The 25,210-nt window shown below is 37.8% G+C and overlaps 2 protein-coding genes across 2 annotated transcripts; one reads left to right on the top strand and one right to left on the bottom strand.

The window, feature by feature from the left end:
* Positions 1-9,548: 9,548 nt before the first annotated feature.
* On the bottom strand, positions 9,549-11,543 carry LOC107826890 (transcription factor TCP17). Its single transcript, XM_016653934.2, has 2 exons — positions 11,111-11,543; positions 9,549-10,843 (listed from the first exon to the last, which is right to left on the bottom strand). The coding sequence occupies exon 2, from the start codon at positions 10,811-10,813 to the stop codon at positions 9,899-9,901; it is 915 nt and encodes a 304-aa protein (XP_016509420.2). The 5' UTR covers positions 10,814-10,843; positions 11,111-11,543; the 3' UTR covers positions 9,549-9,898.
* An 11,215-nt stretch (positions 11,544-22,758) lies between these two features.
* Positions 22,759-23,700, top strand: LOC107826887 (uncharacterized). The gene has a single exon (XM_016653927.1). It carries the CDS (start codon positions 22,759-22,761, stop codon positions 23,698-23,700), a length of 942 nt encoding a protein of 313 aa, XP_016509413.1.
* The last annotated feature ends 1,510 nt before the right edge of the window (positions 23,701-25,210 follow it).

The following is a 25,210-nucleotide window of genomic DNA, read 5'->3' as shown; positions in this document are numbered from 1 at the left end:
TCACCAAAAACAACGCAAAAATACTAAATTCACCGCGGATTCAAGCCTATGAACTTTGAAACTTCTAATTTTCACATCCGATGTCGAAACACGTCAAAACTAGTCCGAATGATCTCAAATTTTGCAAACAAGTCCAAAATGACATAAAGAAGCTACAGCAACTCTCGGAATTCCATTCCGAGCCTCGGATCAAAATCTTACCTATCAACTGGAATTCGCCAAAATACTAACTTTGCCGATTCAAGCTTAATTCTACACCGATCATCACAAAAATATTCCGGACACACTCCTAAGTCCCAAACTACCTAACAAAGCTATCTGAATCATAAAATTCGCATTTCGAGCGCTCTAACACATAAGTCAATATCCGACTGACTTTTCCAACTTAAGTTTCCTTAAAAGACACTAAGTGTCTCAAACCTTACCAAAATCAATCAGGAATGACTTCAAATTTTGCACACAAGTCACATTCGACATTACGGACTTGCCCCAACTTTCGGAATCACATTCCTACCCCGATATCAAAATTTCCACTTCCGGTCGAATTTTCTCAAAAACCTTCAAATTTCTATATTTAGCCAAACGGCTCCAAAATGACATACGAACCTCCGAATTCACTTCCGATCGTGCTCCCAAATCCAGAATCACCATACGGAGCTACTCCCAGTCTCGGAATTCCAAACGGACATCAATAACACTGAAATGCATTTTAAGCCAAACTGATGCAATTTCTTCTATAATGTTATCTTCCACAATACGCGCCAAAACACTCCTGGGTTATCCAAAACCTGATCCGGGCATACGCCCAAGTCCGAAATCATCATACGAACCTGCTGGAACCTTCGGATCCCAATTCCGAGGTCGTTTACTCAAAATTCTAATCCTAGTTCATTTCTTCAATTTTAAGCTTTCAAAATGAGAATTTCCATTTAGATTTGACTCCAAACTTCCTGAATTTTAATTCTGACCATACACACAAGTCAATATACCTGAGATGAAGCTGCTCATGGCCTCAAACTGCTGAATCATGCGCCGGAGCTCAAAACGACCGATCGGGTCGTTACAATCTCCCCCACTTAAACATACGTTCGTCCTCGAACGTGCTGAGAACTACACTGAAGTAGTCTGACATCACTTGTTTAACACCTCATGCACCTTCCCGTGGTACCACCACTCAATTGAGCACATTAGCTCAATAACTCTGTAGATATACTCCCTTATTCAAGCAAATAAGCCATTAGGTCCAATTCCAACATCCTGAATTTCCTGCCAAGTCTGTTTCCATCATACGACCACCATATCAATCTCCACACGCTGTACCCAAACATGGCTGCATAGCTTTGCTGAATTCACACTTTGCATCACTTTACTCATAGGACCACAATAACATTCTTTAAACATAATAGTCGAAATTCCACAAATCTGATGCTCCCATTGCATCTCATGACCTACATAGGTCTTGCTCTAGTTTTTACAACACCGATACAACTGAAGAGATGTGCCGAAATTCATAATCAACTGTTGAATCAACAATTCATTGGATCTATACTCTTGACAAGTTCCATTACCTTGTCTCAAACCAAAGAATGATTTTTGCTCTATAATATACTTCATATAATCAGTTTGCACTGACCCCAAATCTAGTAACCTCGTCTCACCCAGTACGAACTACTCAGGCAATAAGTCACCTCGGACATAATCAAAAATCCCACAAGACGCCACAATGTGCTAGTGGGCTACCAATTCGAACGCGATACAAAAGGAAGGCGAACTCTGGGAGGAACTACTCAACTCGCACACTAACATGGACTTCCTCAGAAAACAGGGAAACAGAACACATAAAAGCAAATATGGGCACTGAACTGAACATCACACTGTTGCGGCGCGCAACCCGATCCAAACAACATACCCATGGCGGCGTGCCACCCGATCCACATATAAAACTCATATAAGGAGATACACGTCGAGCTGAATAGCTCACCACATCCAAATACCGAATATCGGTCATAAACACACTAAGGTGCATAATACCATTCCCAAGGAAACATATAGCATTATAGGCTACAACTCAAGCACAACTGAGGTGCAATACATGATCTAAGTCTCAAGAGCCATCCTGCTCATATAACATTACCGCTGAGCGGAACCTCAACGCATAAGGAATTTACCAAGCCGTCTCACAACTCATACATCGCAATATATCTTTACATGAATTATTTGACCACGAAATAAGACCGCGACTATCCTTCCATAAAGAGCGCATTGCTGAAATAAACATAACTGGCCTGACGTAAGGCTTACTTCCACATTTAAATCTATCCCCCGACCTCAAGTCGATCCTGATCGTGCCAAGCTAGGCCAATAATATTTCACAGGTCTATAACCCAATAAGCAGAGTGCCCTCCAGGCATAAATTCTCAAATGGATGATATTACCAAAATCCTCATACTTGGTTTAAATTTCTAATTAATCAAGTGACTACATGTCACACTTATACAATCTTCCTGTGGGACAAGCTCCCACCATCTTCCAAAATAATTAACAGGTTCGTACATTTAAACCACCGGCTGCACTAACGCTGAAAAGTGATCAAGAATCCCTAACCAGGATGCAAAGCCTTTCTCACAGAACACCGGTCTCAGATGATACTGACATCAATACCCATCTTACTCAAAACACTGGAACTCCTTTCCTGCTCATCCGAGCTTGTGACATCACAGTCATTGACCAAACTGCGACCTTGGTCCTTACTTCAAATTCCATACCACTCACTGCACCTCACGTGCCGATATACGATAGACGTGATTTCCATCACAACTCTAGAACCGCTGATAGGCTAATATTTCATCACATAAGACTTTCCATTTAACTTACTTCGGGAGAACTATAGCAACATACATGCGAATTCTCATAACCGTCGAATATGCCAATATCTAAGTAGTGGGCCAAGCCACCATAACCCTTCCGAGATTTGCCTCCACATAACAAGCCATAACAGAAGAATGCTTCTGAACAAAATCAATTACGGTGGCCGACAAGCCTCACATGTACCGCCACAAATCACTTGCATAACTTGCTCACACTGAAGGAACTGATCACTGACACCAATATGCCAATTCAACTATGGCTAATCAACCTACCTCCTTCCAATTTACCCTTAATTGCCTTGGAAATAATACTTCTCCATTCAACACATAACATACTCCATCTGCACTCCTCCGGAGTGACCTTGAATCACGAGACCATGCTGTCTCAAATCCCACGAACCATTTCATATCTCCCAAATGCTACACCGCAAGTCAAAATATTATAGAACATTTTGGGCACCTTCTCATAAGCTGCTACAAAGCTTGATTCTTATCTGTATCTATAATGTCGACATCATTAGGCACCACACTTTGCCCTTTGAATTCATGAGGACCGTTACTGAGAGCCACCCGCTCCGACTTGGCCCTGAATGCAACCACTCCACTGAATTTTATAACATATGAATACCCTCTCTATGAAGCACCCAATGGGATCACTTCCCTCGAAGCCTGCACCTATACGAGGCATAAATCATGAATCTTCCCTCAAGTCTGAACATGAGCCAATAAGGCTAACCATAACATGCATTCAAAAATTCATTTACTCAAATTACCACTCATGGTCCTTTTCCGTAGCCGCAATAACCCATCAATACGCTAATAACCAGAATTCACGCAGGTAATTAACCATGCAACCCAATCATAAGTGGTGGGACTCTCCCACTTAGCTTAAAGCCACTATTACACGACTTTCGAACACATTAGAACCATTCTCTCAAGTCATTTACTCTTATTCAAAATGCAATTCACCTGATCCAAGGAACATAACCACACGTGCCTCATTATCACTCTGACACCGCAGGGTATGACCTCATTATAGTACAACCAAACATCTTCCTGCTCCATGCATCGAGCATTCTTTACCAACGACAGCTTAAGACATACTGTGATTCTCACACATCTATAAAGCACCATGTAGCCTTTGTCCAAGTTTTTCCTCACTCATGCCATCTTCGAACCAATTTCCGTAACCAGAGCTGATTCGCCAGCATGCCTCGAACCGGAACTAACATAGCACATGACCGCACAATTATCTAATCAATAGCAAACTCCCCAACTTGGCTCGAAGCCATAGATCATAACACATATACACTATTGCTGCCGTAATACCATGGTGAGATTAAACTCACTCTTTCATTCACTCACACAACAGTTAAGCCCACTATTAGGCGACAATTTTTTTTTTACTAAGTCCCAAATTTTTCAAAAATTTTGGCAGAGTTTCCTTTGTAATTGGGCCTATCCACCTGCCAGAGAATCACCAAAACCATCCTAACAACACATCCACAACTTGACAAAGCATCACAATGAAAAATCAAACATCTAATAGTCCACCTATCATCCAACAGGTCTCCATCGTCACTTCCAAGTCATATAGATACATCTCGCAGTTGTAACATACTCATCGCGTAGCTATCCATCCATCATTCCCACTAATAGGGACAATACCGAACATATAAGTTCAAAACACTTGCTCACATAATCAGCACCCCGGTGCTCAAGCCATAGGCAATGATCCGGCCTCAAGTCCTCTTGACTGGCCTAACATCAAACTCACAGAGATTACACCTCGTCCATCGATCGGGGAATTACAAGCCATCAAGGCACATCTAATACTGAGCATTCGTTCGCGCATACGAATATGTGGAAGGAACTATAAAAGTTACTTTTTCAAGCTGAATCAAGGAGGCACGATTATGAATTCAAGAATATGAAGTTTTTCCTAAAGGTTCTGCAGCCTCCCGAGGATAAGTACAGACGTCTCCGTACCGATCCACGAGACTTTACTAAACCAGCTCATGACTCGCGAGACCTAGTAACCTAGGCTCTGATACCAACTTATCACGACCCAAAATCCCAACCCGATCGTGATGGCGCCTCTCGTGAGGACAAGGCCAGCCAATCAACAAAACAGTACATCTCTTTATAATTACTTAGCAGGAATAAGTCTAAATCATGGGCAATATAATCTTAAATGCGAAATAAACGTGATAGAACAAGGAAAACCATCCCAACTCAGCCCGAAATCGGGGTGTCACAAGTCATGAGCTACTACAGAGTTTACTAATAGTTTACAAAGTCTAGAATTATCATAAATAACAAAGATAAAGGAGAAAATGGGGCTGCGGACGTCAACAGCTACCTCGTTACTCCTAGTCACCGCCTGGCCTGGAAAGAATCAGCGCTCAGGAGCGAACTCAGCTCTGCCTGTATCTGCACATATGGTGCAGGGAGTAATGTGAGTACTCCAACCCAGTGAGTAATAAAAATAAATAACGACTGAAAACATGAAATCTCATAACGGCACAATATAGTGCTATCCCAAGCAGTAAAATCAGTTATACAGTAAAACAGTGAGTATCAGATAATTCTTTTTTTAAAACAGTAAAGACAAATAATTTACACTGTAAGGATAAATCAAAAGCTTGTCCCTCGGGCTCAATATGTAAACCTCGTATAGTATCAGCCCATCGGGCTCACTCCCAACTCACCAGCACACAACATCAGCCCCTCGGGCTCACTCCTAACTCACCACACACAAGCAACGGCCTCTCGGGCCCACTCCCAACTCACCTGGGTACCCTACGCTCATTGGGGGTGCGTACAGACTCCAGAAGGGCTCCTACAGCCCAAGCGCAATATCAATAGGCCTAAAAGACTTCACACATCACACACGAGGCCTGAAAGCCTCCTCATATAACACTCGAGGCCTGAAAGCCTCCTCACATCACTCAACATATCCTCACGTATGGCCCTCGACATCAATCAGTCCAGAAAATAATCATAAGCCTCTTGGGCATCAGTAAAACAATAGTGCTCAGCTCAACAACATTATAAATATCATTAAATCTCGAGTTGAGTATAAATGTAGCTGAGTTCACAAAATAATATAATTCAATTGGACTGAGTTCAAATAATATTTCAATTCGTGAGGAAAATAGTGATGTAAATTCACAAAAGATTTCAGATAATTGGCACGAAGCCCAAATATGACAATAAGCCCCAATCATAGTGAAAAACAATAAATCTTTATCAATTACGCGGTAAAAATATCAACTGGGATGGACCAAGTCACAATCCCCAATAGTAAATGACCCCGTGCTCGTCATACAACGCGTGTCTCATCTCAACATAGCAGTATGTTGTGCAATCCGGGGTTTCAAACCCTCAGTGCATCATTTAAAATCATTACTCACCTCGAACCGGTGAAATCTATAGCTTGTGACGCCTTTGCCCCTCAAATCGGCCTCCACGCGCGTCGAATATAACCAAAATCAGAGCGAATACATCACAATATGCTAAGGGAACAATACCCAATCGAAAATACTCGAAAAACACTAAAATCACGAAGTTGGCAAAACCCGAGCCCTGGGCCCACTTCTCGAAAAATTACGAAAGTCACATCACCGGATTCCCCGTCTCGCCACGAGTCCGTACATATAAAATTTACCAAAATCGGAGTTCAAATGACCCCTCAAATCTTCAAATCTTATTTTCAAATCCCTAGGCCTAAATTTTCAATTTAATCCTCAAAAACATATAATCTAGTCGGATTATTCGATGATAATTCAATATTATGGAGTAAAAATAATCACAAGTGACTTACCTCAAGATTTTCCAAGATTTCTTGCTAAAAATAGCCCAAAACCGTGTTATTTCGCAAGAAAATAGGTAAAAAAAACGAGCAGAAATGCAGCAGCTTTTAATAAGCAAATCGGGTCGCTAAAGACTCAAATCTGGTCGCTAAAGGTGCTAATCTGGTCGTTAAAAGTGCCACACCAGACCTGATGCACCAGCACTCTTTAAATTCACTAAAAAGGTTCTAACTCCTTCATACGAACTCGGAATTAGACGATTCTTGTTCCTATGAGTCCCAAATAATAATACGAACACAACCATTTAATCGAAACTCAATTTGGAGCTCATTTACCCAGTGCGATATCCATTTCGCTCGTTAAACAATTACTAATGTTTCGCATCAAAAACCCAATCGAGACTTGATGAAATTAGACCAAAATTTCCAGATCAGTCCTATAATTCATTATCAAAATTCCGAAAGTCTCAGAATTAAATTTGGATCTATAGAACTAAAAATGAACCTTTAGATCATTACATTTATGCTCAAAACGGCAAAAATCTTCCAAAAACTCTTCCAAAATTTGTCCGAGCCTCATGGGATCCCAACAAAGTATACTAACAAGTCCCATAATATGACACAAACTTAGTTGTTTCTTCGAATCACCAAAAACAATGCAAAAATACTAAATTCACCTCGGATTCAAGCCTATGAACTTTGAAACTTCTAATTTTCACATCCGATGTCGAAACACGTCAAAACTAGTCCGAATGATCTCAAATTTTGCAGACAAGTCCAAAATGACATAACGAAGCTACGTCAACTCTCGGAATTCTATTCCAAGCCTCGGATCAAAATCTTACCTATCAACCGGAATTCGCCAAAATACTAACTTTGCCGATTCAAGCTTAATTCTACACCGGTCATCTCAAAAATATTCCGGACACACTCCTAAGTCCCAAATCACCTAACAAAGCTATCCGAACCATAAAATTCGCATTTCGAGCGCTCTAATACATAAGTCAACATCCGATTGACTTTTCCAACTTAAGCTTCCTTAAAAGAGACTAAGTGTCTCAAACCTTACCAAAATCATTCAGGAATGACTTCAAATTTTGCACACAAGTCACATTCGATATTATGGACTTGCCCCAACTTTCGGAATCGCATTCCGACCCTGATATCAAAATTTCCACTTCCGGTCGAATTTTCTCAAAAACCTTCAAATTTCTATATTTAGCCAAACGGCTCCAAAATGACCTACAGACCTCCGAATTCACTTCCGATCGCTCTCCCAAATCCAGAATCACCATACGGAGCTACTCCCAGTCTCGGAATTCCAAACGGACATCAATAATACTGAAATGCATTTTAAGCCAAACTGATGCAATTTCTTCTAAAATGCTATCTTCCACAATAGGCGCCAAAACGCTCCCGGGTTATCCAAAACCCGATCCGGATATATGCCCAAGTCCGAAATCATCATACGAACATGCTGGAACTTTCAGATCCCAATTCTGAGGTCGTTTACTCAAAATTCTAATCCTAGTTCATTTCTTCAATTTTAAGCTTTCAAAATGAGAATTTCCATTTAGATTTGACTCCAAACTTCCTGAATTTTAATTCTGACCATACACACAAGTCAATATACCTGAGATGAAGCTGCTCATGACCTCAAACTGCTGAATGACGCGTCGGAGCTCAAAACAACCGATCGGGTCGTTACACCTGTATAATGGATTTTTTTTTTGTGATTGCTCCTTTGTGTTCTGAAAAATTGGGAGTGGCGGTACTTGCTGTCTCCAAATGTGCAGACTCTTTAGTTGTGTCTGTGGAGTTATGCCACATGTTATCTGCTTATCCTTGTTTTACTCCTCTTGATGGAATGGCTATGGAGAACTAATTAAGTAATGGCATTTTTAAAATTTTGCAACTTAAAATTTATGAGTTTTGTACTTCAGTTGTATGCACGCAGTACAGTGTGATAGACTTGAAAATGTCTCAACTATGTTTTACTGTTTTTCCTTTATAAAATACCAGACGTGTAGGGGTGTATCTATGGAGATTCCTGGTTTCACTTGAACTCATGCACCCCTCCATAGATAAATATATGTGTGAGCGCTCAAGCTCAAAATGTCATATGATTCAATAGTTCCACGTGTGCAAAGTCGGATCCAACATTTCGAGAAGGATGGATGCACTATTACAAGGATATATATTTGACGGATTCAACCTTTAGGTTCTTACTGCTTGACCTGTTACGCTTTTATACATATTTCTCTATACTTCATGTCGAAAACGTTGTCAGTTAAACCGACTGACAATATACTACATCCTCAACTATTACTAATTTTAATATACATTTAATTTAATTACATAAAATTTTACGATGACAAAGGGAAAATAGATTCTAATGTGTTATACTTAGAAATTAGAAAAATTAAACCAAAGAAAGAAAGTAAGAACAAGAAAAAGGTAGTACTTAATAAAAGCTCAAGGAAGGGCATCGGATATGCCCATCTCGCCCACCAATTTTAGAAAAAGAAAGGAAAAAATAATAAGATAGGCATAAGATTTAAACTTTATGGCTCAGCCTTAAGATTCTTAAGACTGAACCATTATATTTACAAAGTTATGCGTCCTTATCTTGTATTACTTATTGCATTTATAATGAACAAATAAATTTATGTACCACGTACAACTATTGGATTTAAATACACTTGGTATCTTAATGCTGCATTCGCCCCTGCAAGATATACTAGTGTTTTATGTTGACGTAGTCTTTGCCTTCTGTGCAACGGTAACTTGGTTTACGCGTTAGGTTATTAAATAAAAAGTACTTACATTGCTTGTGCCCAAAAGAAATGAATTACCACATAATGTCGTAGAACAATTAGTCCAATATCAATATTATGTTCCGCAGATAAGGAGAGAGAAAAAAATGTATAAACATAAAAGAGACAGAATGTACCTTACTATATTGCTGTGTATCTGTAAAGAAGCAAGAATGTAGCAAATTAATATTTGCTGTATCCGGGAGAAGGGGTAGAGTCATGAGTCTTTTCAAGACATATATAGTTCAAACTTTCTGCCTTAATTAAGTCCCAATATATAGCAGCTTCCATGTGGCAATTTCTTCTAATCCATATGCTAATTAAGAGCCATTGCCTTCTTTATATGGTAATTACTGGTTGTCTGATCATCATTATCTTGTGAGTTAAGCCCCTTAGGATGGTCATTGGTCTTGGTAGTTAAGAGTTGGCGCGAGCGGATTTGGAAGAACATGTTGTGAATTAGTACTTGAGTTTAAAAAATGGAAGTGGTTGAGCTGTGAATTAGTGGTACTCATAAATGGAGCTGGAACAAGAGATGACAATGTTGTAGCAGTTGGACAGAAATATAAATTATGAGAGCCTGAAGGAAAAGACATTGATATAGGATTGTCTTCTGTTTGTGATGAAAAGGTATGGTTATTATTTCCAAATGGAGCTAAAGACAAATTTGAATTAGGTATTTCCCAATTACGGTAGTTATTATTGAAGGGTATATTGCTGTTTAACATACCTGCAGGTAAAGAAGAAATATTTTGAGATGAAAATAGTGGAACATAACCTCCAATATTAGTACCATCCTTATTTTCTTGCTCATTTGAGGCAATCCATTTGTCTTTTCCAAATGCTGTAGTAGCATCAAAATGGTTAGATTCCTTGAGAGACAACAATTCTTGATTTGGTCCATCTCTCATATATGTATTATTTGTATTTTTGAAGAAGTGAGAAAGAGATGGTGGCGGCATTTGTAAAGGTGGGAGTTTATCAATTTCATGTTTAGTAGCATCAAGTAACCAGTCTATAACTTTGCTAGGTTGGCTGAGTCCAAGTCTATCTTGAAGATCATACAATTGAATTGCAGTAGGCACTGAAAGTCTTATTCTTCTGTCTCTTAATCCCCTTACAGTGCAAACTTTACTATGCCTATCTTTCCCGCCAAATGAACGCGAAACGCGTACAATTCTTGGATTTTTAAAGCCTGCCCATGACTGCCTTGAACTTGATGATGGAGTCCTTGAGATTTTACTCTTGTTGGTGTCATGATCATGACCAGCTGCTTCTTGCTTATTAGCCTGAGAATTGTTTCTACTTGGATTCATGATCAACTTGGTTTTCGCATTACTGATGATCTACAGAAAATCAACAAAATAGAAGATGAAGAAACTAATTAAAGTAGGCTCAATTAGGAAATTGAGAAAACTAAATGAGGAACCCTTGATTGCTATGATTCTTTAACATATATTGCAAGTTATGCTTCAACAAAAATGTAGCAAAAGAGGTAATTAATCAACAGAAATTAGGTAGGACTTGGTGTTTATGCAACTTGAATTTTCCATCCATAAAATTGAACCTCAGTAGATAATTAGGGAAAACAAAATCTTGGTTTGATCACTTACCAATATATATTTGGAGAAAAAAAGATTCTTCCCTGAGATGTACAATGGTTATTACCACCAGTGTTTTGCATAAGCATTCTGAATTGGATAAAGATCACAGGTTGAACTCAGATCAAATTTTGCAGCTCAGATGGATCTCCTCTCAACAGTTCCGAAGCAGCAAGACGAGTGAATAAAGGTTACGTAAGTAGTAGCGAATACTTTTTTTAACTTAGACAAATACCTCCGGCGGAAATGTTCCCTTGTCACTATAGATTGAACTTGCTGTGAACTTTTTCGATTATTAGTATTGGATCAAGGAGTAGTCCTCCTTTTCAAAAAAATCAACTTGTCTCCTTAATTTCCTCTTGTTCCTCCTGCCTTGTATCAAGATGAGTGAATAAAGAAATTTTGATGAGAAACCTAACTCATGTGCAAAGAATAAACATATAAGATAAAGTTTTGGAAAAGGAGAAATGTAAATATAGAATCTTACCATGCCATAAGCCAAGGGAAGGAAAAGAAAAAGGTATGGCGAATTCGTAGCCACGTGTTATCGATACAAACTGTCACGTAGAACATAGATTTGATAGGCTTAATAAGGATTTAAACAAGTTTAGACTACATAATGAACAATTTTTGTATAATGAGGTAGTTAATTTGCTGGTTAATTACTGTTAATTATGATGCTACATAAGTAAAATAGGCTGTTAACTTCATAAGGACCACCCTAGAGTTGGAAAAAGAAAAAAGGAGTTATTGCTTTTCTCTTCCTTTTTTTTCCAACTAGCTAGTGAAAAGTTAGTATCTAATCAACTAGGTTTTTATTGCATATCTGTCCTCTTTAAAGGAATTAAAATCTGTTTCTCTATTTGTTGTAGTAATTCCACTAATAATTGAGACAAATGGCATGAATAGTTACACCATGATGAAGAGATACTAAAACAATAAATAATTTAATGTCACAAAGAAAAACCGACGAGTTCAACTTATATACATATATAGTTCAAAGAATTTACACTTTCAACCGTTATAAAATAATATCTTATTTTAAGATTACAAATTTCATTAGCTTTATAATTTAGTATCAAAAAGAAAAATCAACGAGTTTAACTTATATACACCGACAGTTCAAAGAATGCATATATTTTTTCCATCTGTTGTAAAATAATGTCTTATTTCAAGATTACAAATTTCACTAGCTTTTTTATAAAGGGTTACCTATAAATATCTTTTGTATGATTTAAGATTGTAAACAATTCTTTATATTATTTTAGGTCAAACTCAAAACTAATTAGATAAAACTGTAGCAAGTGGGAAGCCAAATTAAGTTTGTGGTGCATGTTGTAGTTCATTAGGTGGATGAGATAATTGATAGTAAAACAGCTACACTTATAGAGGAGGGACCAGCCATACAAGTTCGTAAAAGCTTTTCCACTTAGTACATACAGAGAGGACCACACGTATTTTGTAGTGAGATAGCATGCAGCAATATAATTTGGAGTCTACTAACTTAAACCAACGTATATGTATTTAATTATCAGCCTTTGTACTCTTTTTTGCATCTAGCACACTTAAATTTGTAGTAGTATTTTATTTTGTGGTAGAAAGAATATAACTCCACAAATAGGGAAGCTAAGTTTCCAAGTTCCAACCACAGCAGCAGTCTTCTTCAAAATCAAGACTGATCTCTTGCATGAGTGAATGGAGAAAGAAAAGTTGACTACAATAACAGATAACCTTCATAGTCAGTGGCGAAGCTAGGAATTTTCCTAAGGATATTCAAATTTGAAAGAAGTGAATAAAATTTCTGACGACAAAGGGTGTTCAATATGTATTATATACCTCTAAAACATAATATTTTATCTATATACACAGTGTAATTTTTCGACAAAGGGTGATCAATTGACCACCCTTATGGACCATGTGGCTTCGCCCCTGTTCATAGTAAACCTGATATACTAGTCTGGAAAATAAAGTACATAACCTATAATAAAATACAAATATTCTTTATACTGTCAATGTATATAACTAAATCCGTTAAGAAAAGATTTTCGGGGAGTTGGAGCCTGCTGGAAGAGTACTGTAGCTGGCTGAAACTATAGCGGTAAAAAAGTTGATCCGTACTGAATCAGCAGCATAGCCACATAAAGTGAAGGTGTCAATTGAACACCCTTCATTGCAATATTATATTGTGTATACAAAAAATTATATACTAAATATATAGGTTAAAATTACGTTTCATACATGTATATTAAATCTTGAACACTCTTAGCAAAATTACTGACTTCGCCACTATACCTAATTGGTTCTTGTGTAGAGGTGAGCAGCTAAACCACCTAACATTTAGAACCCTCATTGGGTTCAACAAAACTATGTTCTTCCTTGAATCAGGTTCTGTAAACTACTCTGAATTCAAACCTGTTAAGTTAGTTAATTTTGAAGACAATCTTCAGAGAGTATTTTGGATTTTTGAAAATGTTTATACATGCTCTTGATAAAGGAGGAGAATTGTGGTAGGTTGACAATTACAAAAATAAAATTAATGGATTTATGATGATATCCTTACATATACTAGGACAAAGACGGACTTAAATGCAACGACACGAACAATGAAGATTCATACAGCCGATCCAACTGAGTTGAAATTGAGATATAGATTGTTGCATGTTCTTGCTGAAATTGATTATGCTTATGTATAGAAAAGAAGGCAGGGAAATAAATGGTGGGTTTAGAAAATAAAGTTCAAACTGTCGCCATATGTGAGTCGAAGATAGAGATATTACTCACATAATAACAAATAAGCAAAATCATAAATGGACCCGGAAATCCCAGACAGTCTGTTTTCCTACGGGCCAACAGAACAGATAATTGACTGTGTTTAACTGCACCTCTAACAGAACCATGCATTATTATCTTTTATAAACATATATGTGCAAATTTATCTGTAATTAACTCTTTTTTATGATGGTCGTGTTCAGGTCAATTTATGAGCCACCTCAACTAATTCTTAGTGTTTTTGCCTCCGCTGTGATTTGCACTTGAGACTTTATGGTTCTCCCAATTTAATTGACCGCGCCGCTTAGCCACATCCTTGGATGCTATCTGCAATTAACTTGTAAATGACTTAATTATACAAGTACATTATTATTACACCCATCTGTGTATATACATAGATGATAGAACATAGACTCATAGAAAAATCTATCAGTTATCCATTACTTACACCTTTTACTCTTAAACGGGTACTTCAGTTAATGATTCTGCACGTCCTTTTCTTATTTATAACCCCATAACAGTGACAAGTCAAGGACTTTAATATAACCAGCCCTAGCCTCTCTAAAATTTTCTGGAAAAATGAAAATATATCCACATGATGGGCATCCGCAAAATCCAAGGAGTTGATTGGTTAGATGGTCACTCAACATGGATTAATTGGCCATCAAAGTCATCTATCCTTCTTTTTGTCTTACATGTGTCCTTCGATAATTTTGATCGAATTTTATATTTTTCATCAGATTTAAGGGGTAAAAGTTGAAAAATGCCAAAAAAAGACAGTCGTTGCACAAATATCTTGTATTTACGCAGGATCTATAAAACGGTCGCACCCCAAGGAGTGTAAGGTAGACAACCTACCTTAATGCAAGCATTAATGACAGTTTCTACCGCTCGAACCCGTAACCTTAAAATTTTGGAATTCTACTGTAGTATGCATGTTGTGTCACTATCGGTTGAGACAGTTATTTCTCATAGGTATGCTCCATTCCAAACAAGAATTGGCAGACGTGACGAAGTCAATGATAACTGCTACTGCGTGCTCCCAATAATGCTTTTTCAGAACAAAAAAGTAAACTGTCTGTCCCTCCTAAATTTCTCTAATCCACGCCCACCAGCCAACTTCTTCTTTTTTATTTATTTTATTTTATTTTAATTTTACTGAATAAATAAGAATAGCAAACGTTGAGCTAAAGAAAATAAAATGAACAAGATACTAGTAAAGAAATTCTAACTAGATGCCCGCAGTTTGGAGGTTATTGAATTCAAACTCATGATATATGATTCAAATTGTGGTGTTTTGGCTAATGAAATGTGGGGTAATTGATGATAAAATAGCACGGCCTAGCCAGTTTTCGGACTGGTAATTCAAAAATAGTCAGTGTTTGTCAAGTCATTGAAAAATAGCCACTATTTTGCTGCAACAGAGACCGGTCCAGCATAATATACTGGAGGTCGGTGCACATGTATATGAACTTCCAGCATATTATGCTAGACCGGTATACTTTGCTGGCTCCAATATAATATACTGGAGACCGAAGCACTGGTGCTCCAAACTCCAGTATACTATGCTGGACCGGTATATTATACTGGAACTCCAGTATATTATGTTTGGGTATTTTTCCGGATTTTGAACAGTGTTTTCGTTCAGATTTATCTTTACATAAAAAGTGGCTAAATTTCGATTACCTTTGAAACTGTGGCTATTTCTAAATGACCACTTGTAAATCTGGCTATTTTTTAATTTCTCCCCTAATTGATTGGCAAATTACTCAATTATAGTTCAAAAGAGAATCAAAGACTAAAAATGGGGCGAAGTGCAGCAATAGCCACTATTAAGCTCGCTATTTAAAATATATCCACAATTTATAATGTATTTAAAGATTAGCCAATTCACAAATTTCAGGACTAAGTATCATGAATTTGGACATAGATTCTCAAATTTGTTTTGAAAAATCTGATTTGGGTGAAGTTTGGTTTGAAAATGAAAATATGTTTGGACATACGTTTTCAAAACATATTTCCCAAATTTATTTTAGAAAAATATGTATATTATTAGGGATTTGGCCCAAAACCAGCTATTGATCTAGTTTTGGGATTTTGCCAAAATATAGGCAAAATCTATGGCCAAACATGTGTTTGCCAAATAAAACCGAAGTTTATTTTGGCAAAATCTATGGCCAAACGGGTCCTTAGTATCCTGAATTTTTGAGGTGCTTAACTTCTGAACTACTAATTTAAAATTCAGGACATAAGATTCGAGCTTCAGGACACGATGTCCTGACGTTTGAATTTTGAGGTTTAAACTCTAGGAAGTTTAAGCAACATTGACTAATTTTTAAATATATTGTAAACTTTGAATATAATTTAAACAACATACTTAAAAATAGCTACCTAATATCATTTCCATCAGAGATGTCAAAACGGGCTAGTCCAGCCCAACCCAGCCCAAGCATCGTGGGCTTTTAAATTTGGTGGGCTAGGGCGGGGCGGCCCTCCATATATACGGGCCTTAAAATGGCCAGCGTAGCCCAGCCCTAAGAGGGTCGCGGACTAGGGTGGACCAGCCCTTCAATTTTTATAGAAAAAAATATTTTTTCAAATCTTTAGATATTTTTTTGTGGCATAATCTCTTAATCATATGAACGAATTATGTTTATTTAGAGTGTACAAGAATCTTGACATTGAGCTTACATTCTGAATCTATATTCTACTTAGTATGGCAATGAGCAGATATTTTGTCGCTGCAGGTGTTAGCAGCGCTGTTGTTGTATCGCAAGGAATCTCGTAATTGAAATGCAAATTCTCTATATCTCTAACTCTTCTTTTTTTAACGTTACATAAATATCTTTTTTATTACTTTTCTTTCACTTTCCTTAGGTTCAGAAATTGCTTCAATAAGTGTATATGTTAAGGTTTTCTAATTTAGGTTTAACATTATTTATTGATTTCATCATTATAGTCCATAAAATTTTAACATTAATGAAATTTGCTAGTGTTGTTAATTTTCTTTGGCTATTAAAACTTGATCTTTTTCTACTAAAGAGCAATTTAATAATTAATAATATGTTAAAGTAACCAAATTGATCATTGGCCACTTAAAGTAATATTTTCTTTTTGAAAAAATTATTAATTGCCACTTAAAACTTTCCTAGTTCGTTGTTAATTAAGCAAAAGAAAAACTAATCTTGTCTACTACATGCATATCAAAAATATAAATTCTAGTTGATATGAAAAGGTAATGAGCAATCTAAGGTTGGAAAATGGGGATATTATTTAAGATTTTTTAAATATTTACTTTTTTAAATATTTAAATTTGAATTTACTTAATTTTTGGCTCACGGGTCGGCCCAGGCCTAGTCTCAGTCAAGCCTCAAGGGCCAGCGGACTGACTTGGGCCAGACTTATAAGCTTCAATTTTAAATGGGTTAAAAAAATCTTAACTCAACCCTACCTAAATAGTGGATTGGATTGGGCTGGCCTCACGGACCAAACTCATTTTAGCGGCTATAATTTCCACGACTAAATGCCGTTAACTTTGAATTTGGACGTCAAAACACAAAACCAAGAGGTGGTCAAAGTTTCTTTTTTCTTAGTGATGCCAAATTATTGTCCGATTTTTATAATTTATAAAAAGGAAGATTATATTGTTTCCACTTTATGTTCTAACACTATCAAGTTGCACGAAATTGGCTTTTTCTTCTCTTTCCTATGTTCAGGAACTAACTTCCCACCAACAAATTAAATTCAATAGTAAAAATAAGAAAAGTGGTGTATTAGTCAAAGATTTGAGTAGAGTCTAGACTAGGGGTGTTCATGGTTCGGTTTGGATCGGTTTTTCCCTAAAAAGAAACCAAACCAAGTAAGTCGGTTTTTCAAATATTAGAACCAAACCAAACCAATTAAGTCGGTTTTTTCTCGATTCGGTTTATGTTGGTTTTTCCGGTTATTTGTTGGTTTTTTTTAAAATATAAGACATACACTACCAAACACATATTTCGGCGACCACATTTTTAACGTAACACTATCAAATCAATTATATTTTGAGAAATCTATTATTTACCAAGATATATTGATGATAATTGAATCAAATAGTGATGAATAATTTAAGAACTCAATTAAAAATATATTATTTTTAATAGATTCTTACACTTAACAAAAGAAAACTACCAATCAAACTAGAATGTAAAGGTAAAGAACTGTACTAAAAGTGCGAACGATTAACATATACTATAAAAATGTTGAAACTTTGTATAAAAGTATACATATATATAGGTGTAATAATGAATTTAAAATAGCTACTCGTATATTCGGTTTGGTTCGTTTTTTTTATTAAAACCAAAACCTAACCAAATTTGATCGGTTTTTAAATTTCAAAACCAAAACCAACCAAACCAAAAAGTATCATTTTTTTTGATCGGTTTAGTTTGATTTTTGGTTTAGTTCGATTTTTCGGATTTTTATGAACACCCCTAGTCCAAACTTGCATATATACGGTTAGGATTTAGGAATAGTTTAACTTTAACGTAATCTTATGGTTTCATTTTGGGAAATATATCATACCAAAATGCAGATTTTAACTCTTTACCGCTTTCATTATTATTATTATTATTATTATTATTATTATTATTATTATTATTATTATTATTATTATTATTATTATTATTATTATTATTACTATTATTATTATTATTATTATTATTATTATTATTACTCTCACTATTTTCACTCATGATGTGAATAACTTCCCACTACTCATCAGTATTATGATTGTAACTCCCATATCTTCATAACCTCTCCCCATGATCTTCCCCCATGATATCAATTTTTAATGTCATGTTTAAGACAATCATTTTGTAATCTTCATATGTAATAGTATAAATAGAGGTATGAAATGTGAGATGGAATACACTTGAACATTTGATGATAAGAAAGTTATATCTTCTTCTCTTATTTTACTTTTCTTGTTGTATTATATTGTTGCTTTGAGCTACATTTTTAACACGTTAATTATCAGCACGAAGTTGAGTTTTTTTCATTGTTCAGGTATATTTGTTCATTTTGTTTTCTTCGTTATATATTTTAATTTCATGATTAGTGCCTTTAATAGTGACGACCCGGCCGGTCGTCTTAAGAATTTATGCCCCGATCCCCTATTAACTGTTTTTTCAAGTTTATTTCTGCTATTTTGATTTGCCGGGATGTTCGGTTTTGAGTTTCGGAGAGTTTTGGGACACTTAGTCCCTAAATGAGAGTTTAGGTGTTAGAGAGTTGACCGTAGTCGGAACAGTGTGAAGACGGCCTCGGAATGGAAATCTGATGGTTCCTTAGCTCAGTTGGATGATTTCGGGCTAAGGGGCGTGTTCGGATTGTGTTTTGGATGTCCGTAGCAAATTTAGGTTTGAAATGCCGAAAGTTGAATTTTTAAAGTTTCCGGTCCGACAGCGAGATTTTGATCCGAGGTTTGGAAAGGAATTCCGGAAGTTGGAGTAGCTCTGTAGTGTTGAATGTGACATGTGTGCAAAATTTCAGGTCATTCGGACGAGGTTTGATAGACTTTTTGATTGAAAGTGTGTTTTTAGAGTTTTGGAATTCTTAGGCTTGAATCCGATAAAAAACAGGTGTTTTGATGTTGTTTTGAACGTTCTGAAGATTGAAACAAGTGATAGTAGGCTATATAGTTGATATTTACACCTTAATATGACCATACTTTGTTGTTGTTTTATAGATAAATTGCCAACAAAATGCTCTAAATAGTGTTCTTTTGTTTAGCAGGGAATATTATATGAGAGGAAGCAACATGGAGTGTTTTGGAGGCAATAATGTGAAGAAAAACGCCCACTCGAGAAGTACCCGAACACAAAGAGGCATAAATGGTCTGGGCAAGAAGGCCACCGCGACCGTAGTGGCACCGCGGCGAACCACGACAAATTAATGAAGGGAGGCAGAAAGCTCAGCGTTCACCGCGGTCGACCGCGGTGAACTGTTCACTCCGCTGGAAGTTGTGGACCAAACTGTAATTTCGGAAAAACTTTTGTAAAACCTTTATAAGCTTTAGAAACTCGCCCAACTGAGGGGGAAGCTAATTTTAGACTACTTTTGGAGGAAGAACAAGTGTGAGAAGTTCAACCAAACATTAGAGGTTTTCTATCTCCTTTTAATTATTGCAATTTTACATTATGAACCATTTAGTAGTTCTCTCTTATTTTGTTATGAGTAGCTAAATACTTATCTAGGGTTGATGGAACCAATTGTTGGTTGAAGTTTTGACTCAAGTTGTTATAATCGAGTCAGATTTACGATATGATTGTTCAACTACGTTTTTTATGGTGATTAATTGAATGGGCCCTTGATTAATCATTTCTAATTACCTTATATTGCTTGAGAAAGAATATTAGGTTAGATAGTTGTTGAACAACACCACTTTTGAGTAATTGAAGAGATTCATTACTTGAATTTAAGAGTGGGTTTAAAGATAACAAAACTTTGGTGGGAGAATTTGTAGTTGCATAACTATTGTCAGCTAGAGTAGTTCGAGAGAGTGCTCTAGTAAATTATTGTAGTTGATCGAGAGATAATTACGATAGCCCATAACTCTTAATCCTCATAGAGTATTACGGCGAGATTATAGCGGAAGAGTCAAGACCTAAACTAGCAATTGGGGAAATCACTGCCCTAGACTTTTTACCATTGAATTATCTTTGTTTTAGCTTATTGTTGTTTTTAATAGTAGTTGAAGTAGTTAAACAAAAGAACCCAGTCTTTATTGATCAAAAATCTTGCATCTAGAAATTGATTGAGTTGATAATAACATTGCCGAAAAGTGTAATAGATAAGTTAGTTCCCTGAGGATTCGATTCCGGACTTAAAACCGGATTATATTTGCAGCGATCGCTTTGTCCTTTAAAAGGCATAGTTGGGCATTATAAAATTTTGGCGTCGTTACCGGGGAACTAATAGTGTTATTTATTACAACTTAGAAGTAGTGTTAAAAATTATTAGTTCAAATCAAATTTCTAAGGTGTTAAACAATTTTCATAGAAATTCTAACGTTTGAACTCTTGTGGAATTCAGGTGTATGCCTAGAAATTCTTCGAGGACTAGAGAACTGCTTGAAGGACTTTTAGACCCTGAGAAACATTCAGGGCATTAAACCGTGCGAACAGGAGGATCCAACAATCACAACAACCATATCAGCTTGACTTTGACATGGGTGACGTAGAGAACGTCAACGAAAACATCAGGGATGAGCAAGCTGACCCAAATGTCAGAGTGGTGGCACCTCTTGTGCCAGAAGCTGAACTTTATGATTGGGCTCAACCCACAGCGGACAACCTGGCAACTGCCATAGCTATACCCGCGATACAAGCGGAGACATTCCAGATCACCAACAACATGCTGCATCTACTGCAGAATAAGGGATTGTTCTCCGGGTCACATATTGAAGACCCTCAGCAACATTTGAAAAAATTTCTGTCAATTTGTGTGACTCAAAGGCAGCCAAATGTGACCACAAAAGCTATCAAGCTATTACTGTTCCCGTTCTCTATGACTGGGGAAGCTCAGACTTGACTGAATTCGCTCCCAATCAATTCCATTGTCACCTGGGAGGAATTAGTAAAGCAGTTTTTGAATAAGTTCTACCCACCCAACAAGACTGCAAGGCAGATTGATGAAATATTGTAGTACAAGCAGCAGCCGACTGAGACCTTGCAAGAATCTTGGGAAAGATTTAAAGGGATGCTGGTGAAGTGTCCTCACCATGGCATTCCAGACCAGATGCTTGGCCAGAGATTCTACATGGGATTAGCTGACAATCTAAAGGCCAATGTGGATGCTTCAGCTGGAAGTGCATTTTTGAGAAAGACATTCACCGAGTGCAAAGTCCTTCTTGACAAGATGTCCCAGAATTCGGGGTGGATGACTAGAGGTACAACACTGGCACCCATAGTGCATTCAGTGTCTCTTGACCCAAATAATTCGCAGGCAGAGAACATGGCCACACTTCTGACTCAGATGAGTATTTTGACAAAGAAGATAGATGAGATGGGTACCAAACAGGTGCATATTGTTGACACGACAAATAGAGGGTTGTGTACACCCTGTGTTAATCAGTCTAATGTGTGTTCATGGAGCGGAGAAGGTGAAAATCAAGGGGCAAGGGAAGATATGAATTATGTTAACAACTTTGGGGGTCAGAGACAAGGAGGACAACAGTGGAAAACGGCACCAAATCAGCAATACAGACCCAACATGCCTTAGCCTGGGGGCATGCAAGGTCAAGGCCAAATGGTGTCATACCACCAGAGACAGCAAGGCTACCCACAGCAGAACCAGCAACAGTTGACATATCAGCCACCTCCTCAGCAGCAAGATAACAACATGGTGGAGATCAGGTGGATGCTCCAACAACTCATTGGGACAAATGGTAAGATGCAAGAAAAGTTGGTAGTATATGATTCATCTATAAAGAACATTGAAATGCAGTTGGGGCAGTTGTCTATGGCTTTAAACAATCACCCCCAGGGGACATCCAGCGGATACAAATATTAACCCCAAGGAGCAAAACCCGAATCAGCTAATGGTAGTAAGTCTTCAGAATGGGAGAGATCTAGACAAAGAGCAGGAGGTTGCACAAGCTAGCAAGGAGACTACACCAGCCACTCCAATTCTACTAGAGGTAGATGAACCAACAAATCTGACTGAAGTGGTAGTTGAACAGGGTCAAGATGAAAAGGGTAAGGCTAAGGTAAATGAACAAGCTACAGAACAGGTGGTGTCTCTTGTGTCACAGAACCCCAACAGAAAGAAGCCAGCAAGCAGTGCACAAAGGGTGATACCTACGCTATTCCCTCAAAGACTGGTAAAATAAAAGAAGGAAGATCAATACAAGAATGGAGATGCTGCGTCAAATTCAGTTGAATATTCCTTTGATGGATGCCTTGAGGGAGATGCCAGGTTATGCAAAGATGATAAAAGACCTAATGTCATGGAAGTTTGATTTTCATGATCTATCCACAATAACTCTGACGCAGACCTGCAACACAGTAGTGACCAGACCGATGGCTCAAAAGATGTCCGACCCAGGTAGCTTCACTATTCCGTGCACGATTGGGACTTACACCTTTTCAAAGGCATTATGTGATTTGGGAGCCAGCATAAATTTGATGTCTCTGGCTGTATACACCAAACTGGGCATTGGCAGAGCTAGACCGACTTTGATGCTGCTGCAGCTGGCTGTCCGCACGGTTAAAAGACCTACTAGGATTCTTGATGATGTATTGGTGAAAGTGGGGAAGTTTGTGTTCCCTGTAGACTTTGTTATTCTGGATTGTCAGGTAGATGAGGAGATACCTATCATTTTAGGTAGGCCATTTTTGTCCACTGGGAGAGCCCTGATCGATTGTGAGACTATGGAATTAAAAATGAGACTGAACGATGAAGAAGTCATATTCAATGTTCAGCAATCTATGAGGAGACCCAGTGAATATGTGAATTGCTCTCTGGTGGAGGCAGTGGAGGTGATCCTGCAAGAAGAGGATGTGACCCTGACTACTAAAGATCCATTAGAGGCATGTCTGATAAATTTAGAAGAAATGGATGGTGAAGGGTTGGCTGAGTGGGTCATGGCACTTGAAGGCCAAGGATTTTGGAAAAGGGAACCTCAGTTCGAGTCCCTTGAGTTAGAAAAAAGGGCTACACCTCTAGCAAAACCATCGGTAGATGAACCACCCAAGTTGGAGCTAAAGCCACTCCCAGCTCACCTCAGGTACATTTTCTTAGGCCCTGATTCTACGTTTCCTGTTATTATATCATCCGATTTGTTAGATGTGTAGGTAGAACAGCTCTTACAGGTACTGTAGGAAAGCAAGACTACCATTGGCTGGACCATGGCAAACATAAAGGGTATCAGCCTAGCCTTCTGTATGCACAAGATTCTCTTGGAAGAAGGGCACAAACCTTCCAGAGAACATCAATGAAGGCTGAACCCGAACATAAAGGAGGTAGTAAAGAAGGAAATGATCAAATGGTTAGATGCATGAATCATCTTCCCCATCTCTGATAGCAATTGGGTCAGCCCTATCCAATGTGTGCCGAAAAAGGGGGGAATGACTGTTGTGCAAAACGAGAACAATAAGTTGATCTCAACTCGTACAGTCACGGGATGGCGGATTTGCATGGATTACCAAAAATTGAACACAGCCACCCAGAAGGACCACTTCCTCTTGCCTTTCATTGACCAAATGTTGGACTGGTTGGCCGGGCGCTCACACTTCTATTTCTTGGATGGTTATTCGGGGTACAATCAGATATCAATAGCCCCCGAATATAGAGAGAAAACATCCTTCACTTGTCCATATGGCATCTTCGCCTTTCGGAGAATGCCTTTTGGGCTTTGTAATGCACCGACGACATTTCAATGGTGCATGTTAGCCATTTTCACAGACATGGTGGAGGATATTATGGAGGTCTTTATGGATGATTTCTCCATGGTGGGAGATTCATTCGAGGATTGTCTTCACAACTTAAGAAGAGTGCTCAAAAGATATGTGGAGACAAATTTAGTGTTGAACTGGGAAAAGTGCCATTTTATGGTACAGGAAGGGATAGTCCTGGGACATCGAGTGTCCAGTAAAAGAATTGAGGTCGACCATGCCAAGGTTGACGTGATTGAAAAACTACCACCGCCCACTTCGGTCAAGGCGGTGAGATGTTTCCTTGGGCACGCCGGGTTCTACAGGCGATTCATCAAAGATTTCTCCAAAATTGCTAACCCATTATGCAAACTCCTTGAAAAGGATCACCCTTTTGTGTTTTCTAATGAATGTAGGTTGGCATTTAAGGAACTGAAGAAGAGATTGGTGACTGCACCCATCATTGTTGCACCCAACTGGGAGCAACCATTTGAGCTCATGTGTGACGCAAGTGACTACGCCATAAGAGCAGTCTTGGGGCAGCGACAGGTTAAACTGATGCACCCGATTTATTATGCAAGCAGAACGCTAAGCGGTGCACAACTCAATTACACTGTGATGGAAAAGGAGATGTTGGCTGTTGTTTTTGCATTCGATAAATTCAGGTCATATTTGATTGGCTTGAAAGTTATTGTTTACACTGACCATGCAGCAATTAGATACCTAATAGAAAAGAAGGAGTCAAAGCCTCCCTTGATTCGCTGGGTTCTTCTGTTACAAGAATTTGATCTCATGTGTGATGCAAGTGACTACGCCATAAGAGCAGTCTTGGGGCAGCGACAGGTTAAACTGATGCACCCGATTTATTATGCAAGCAGAACGCTAAGCGGTGCATAACTCAATTACACTGTGATGGAAAAGGAGATGTTGG

The sequence above is a fragment of the Nicotiana tabacum genome, chromosome 8, assembly GCF_000715075.1.
Source record: "Nicotiana tabacum cultivar K326 chromosome 8, ASM71507v2, whole genome shotgun sequence".
Lineage (NCBI taxonomy): Eukaryota > Viridiplantae > Streptophyta > Magnoliopsida > Solanales > Solanaceae > Nicotiana > Nicotiana tabacum.
This window is presented reverse-complemented; position numbering and strand designations above follow the sequence as displayed.

Coding starts and splice junctions, on each gene's coding strand:
- LOC107826890 (XM_016653934.2), bottom strand. CDS start 10,813: ATGAATCCAAGTAGAAACAATTCTCAGGCTAATAAGCAAGAAGCAGCT.
- LOC107826887 (XM_016653927.1), top strand. CDS start 22,759: ATGGAGATGCTGCGTCAAATTCAGTTGAATATTCCTTTGATGGATGCC.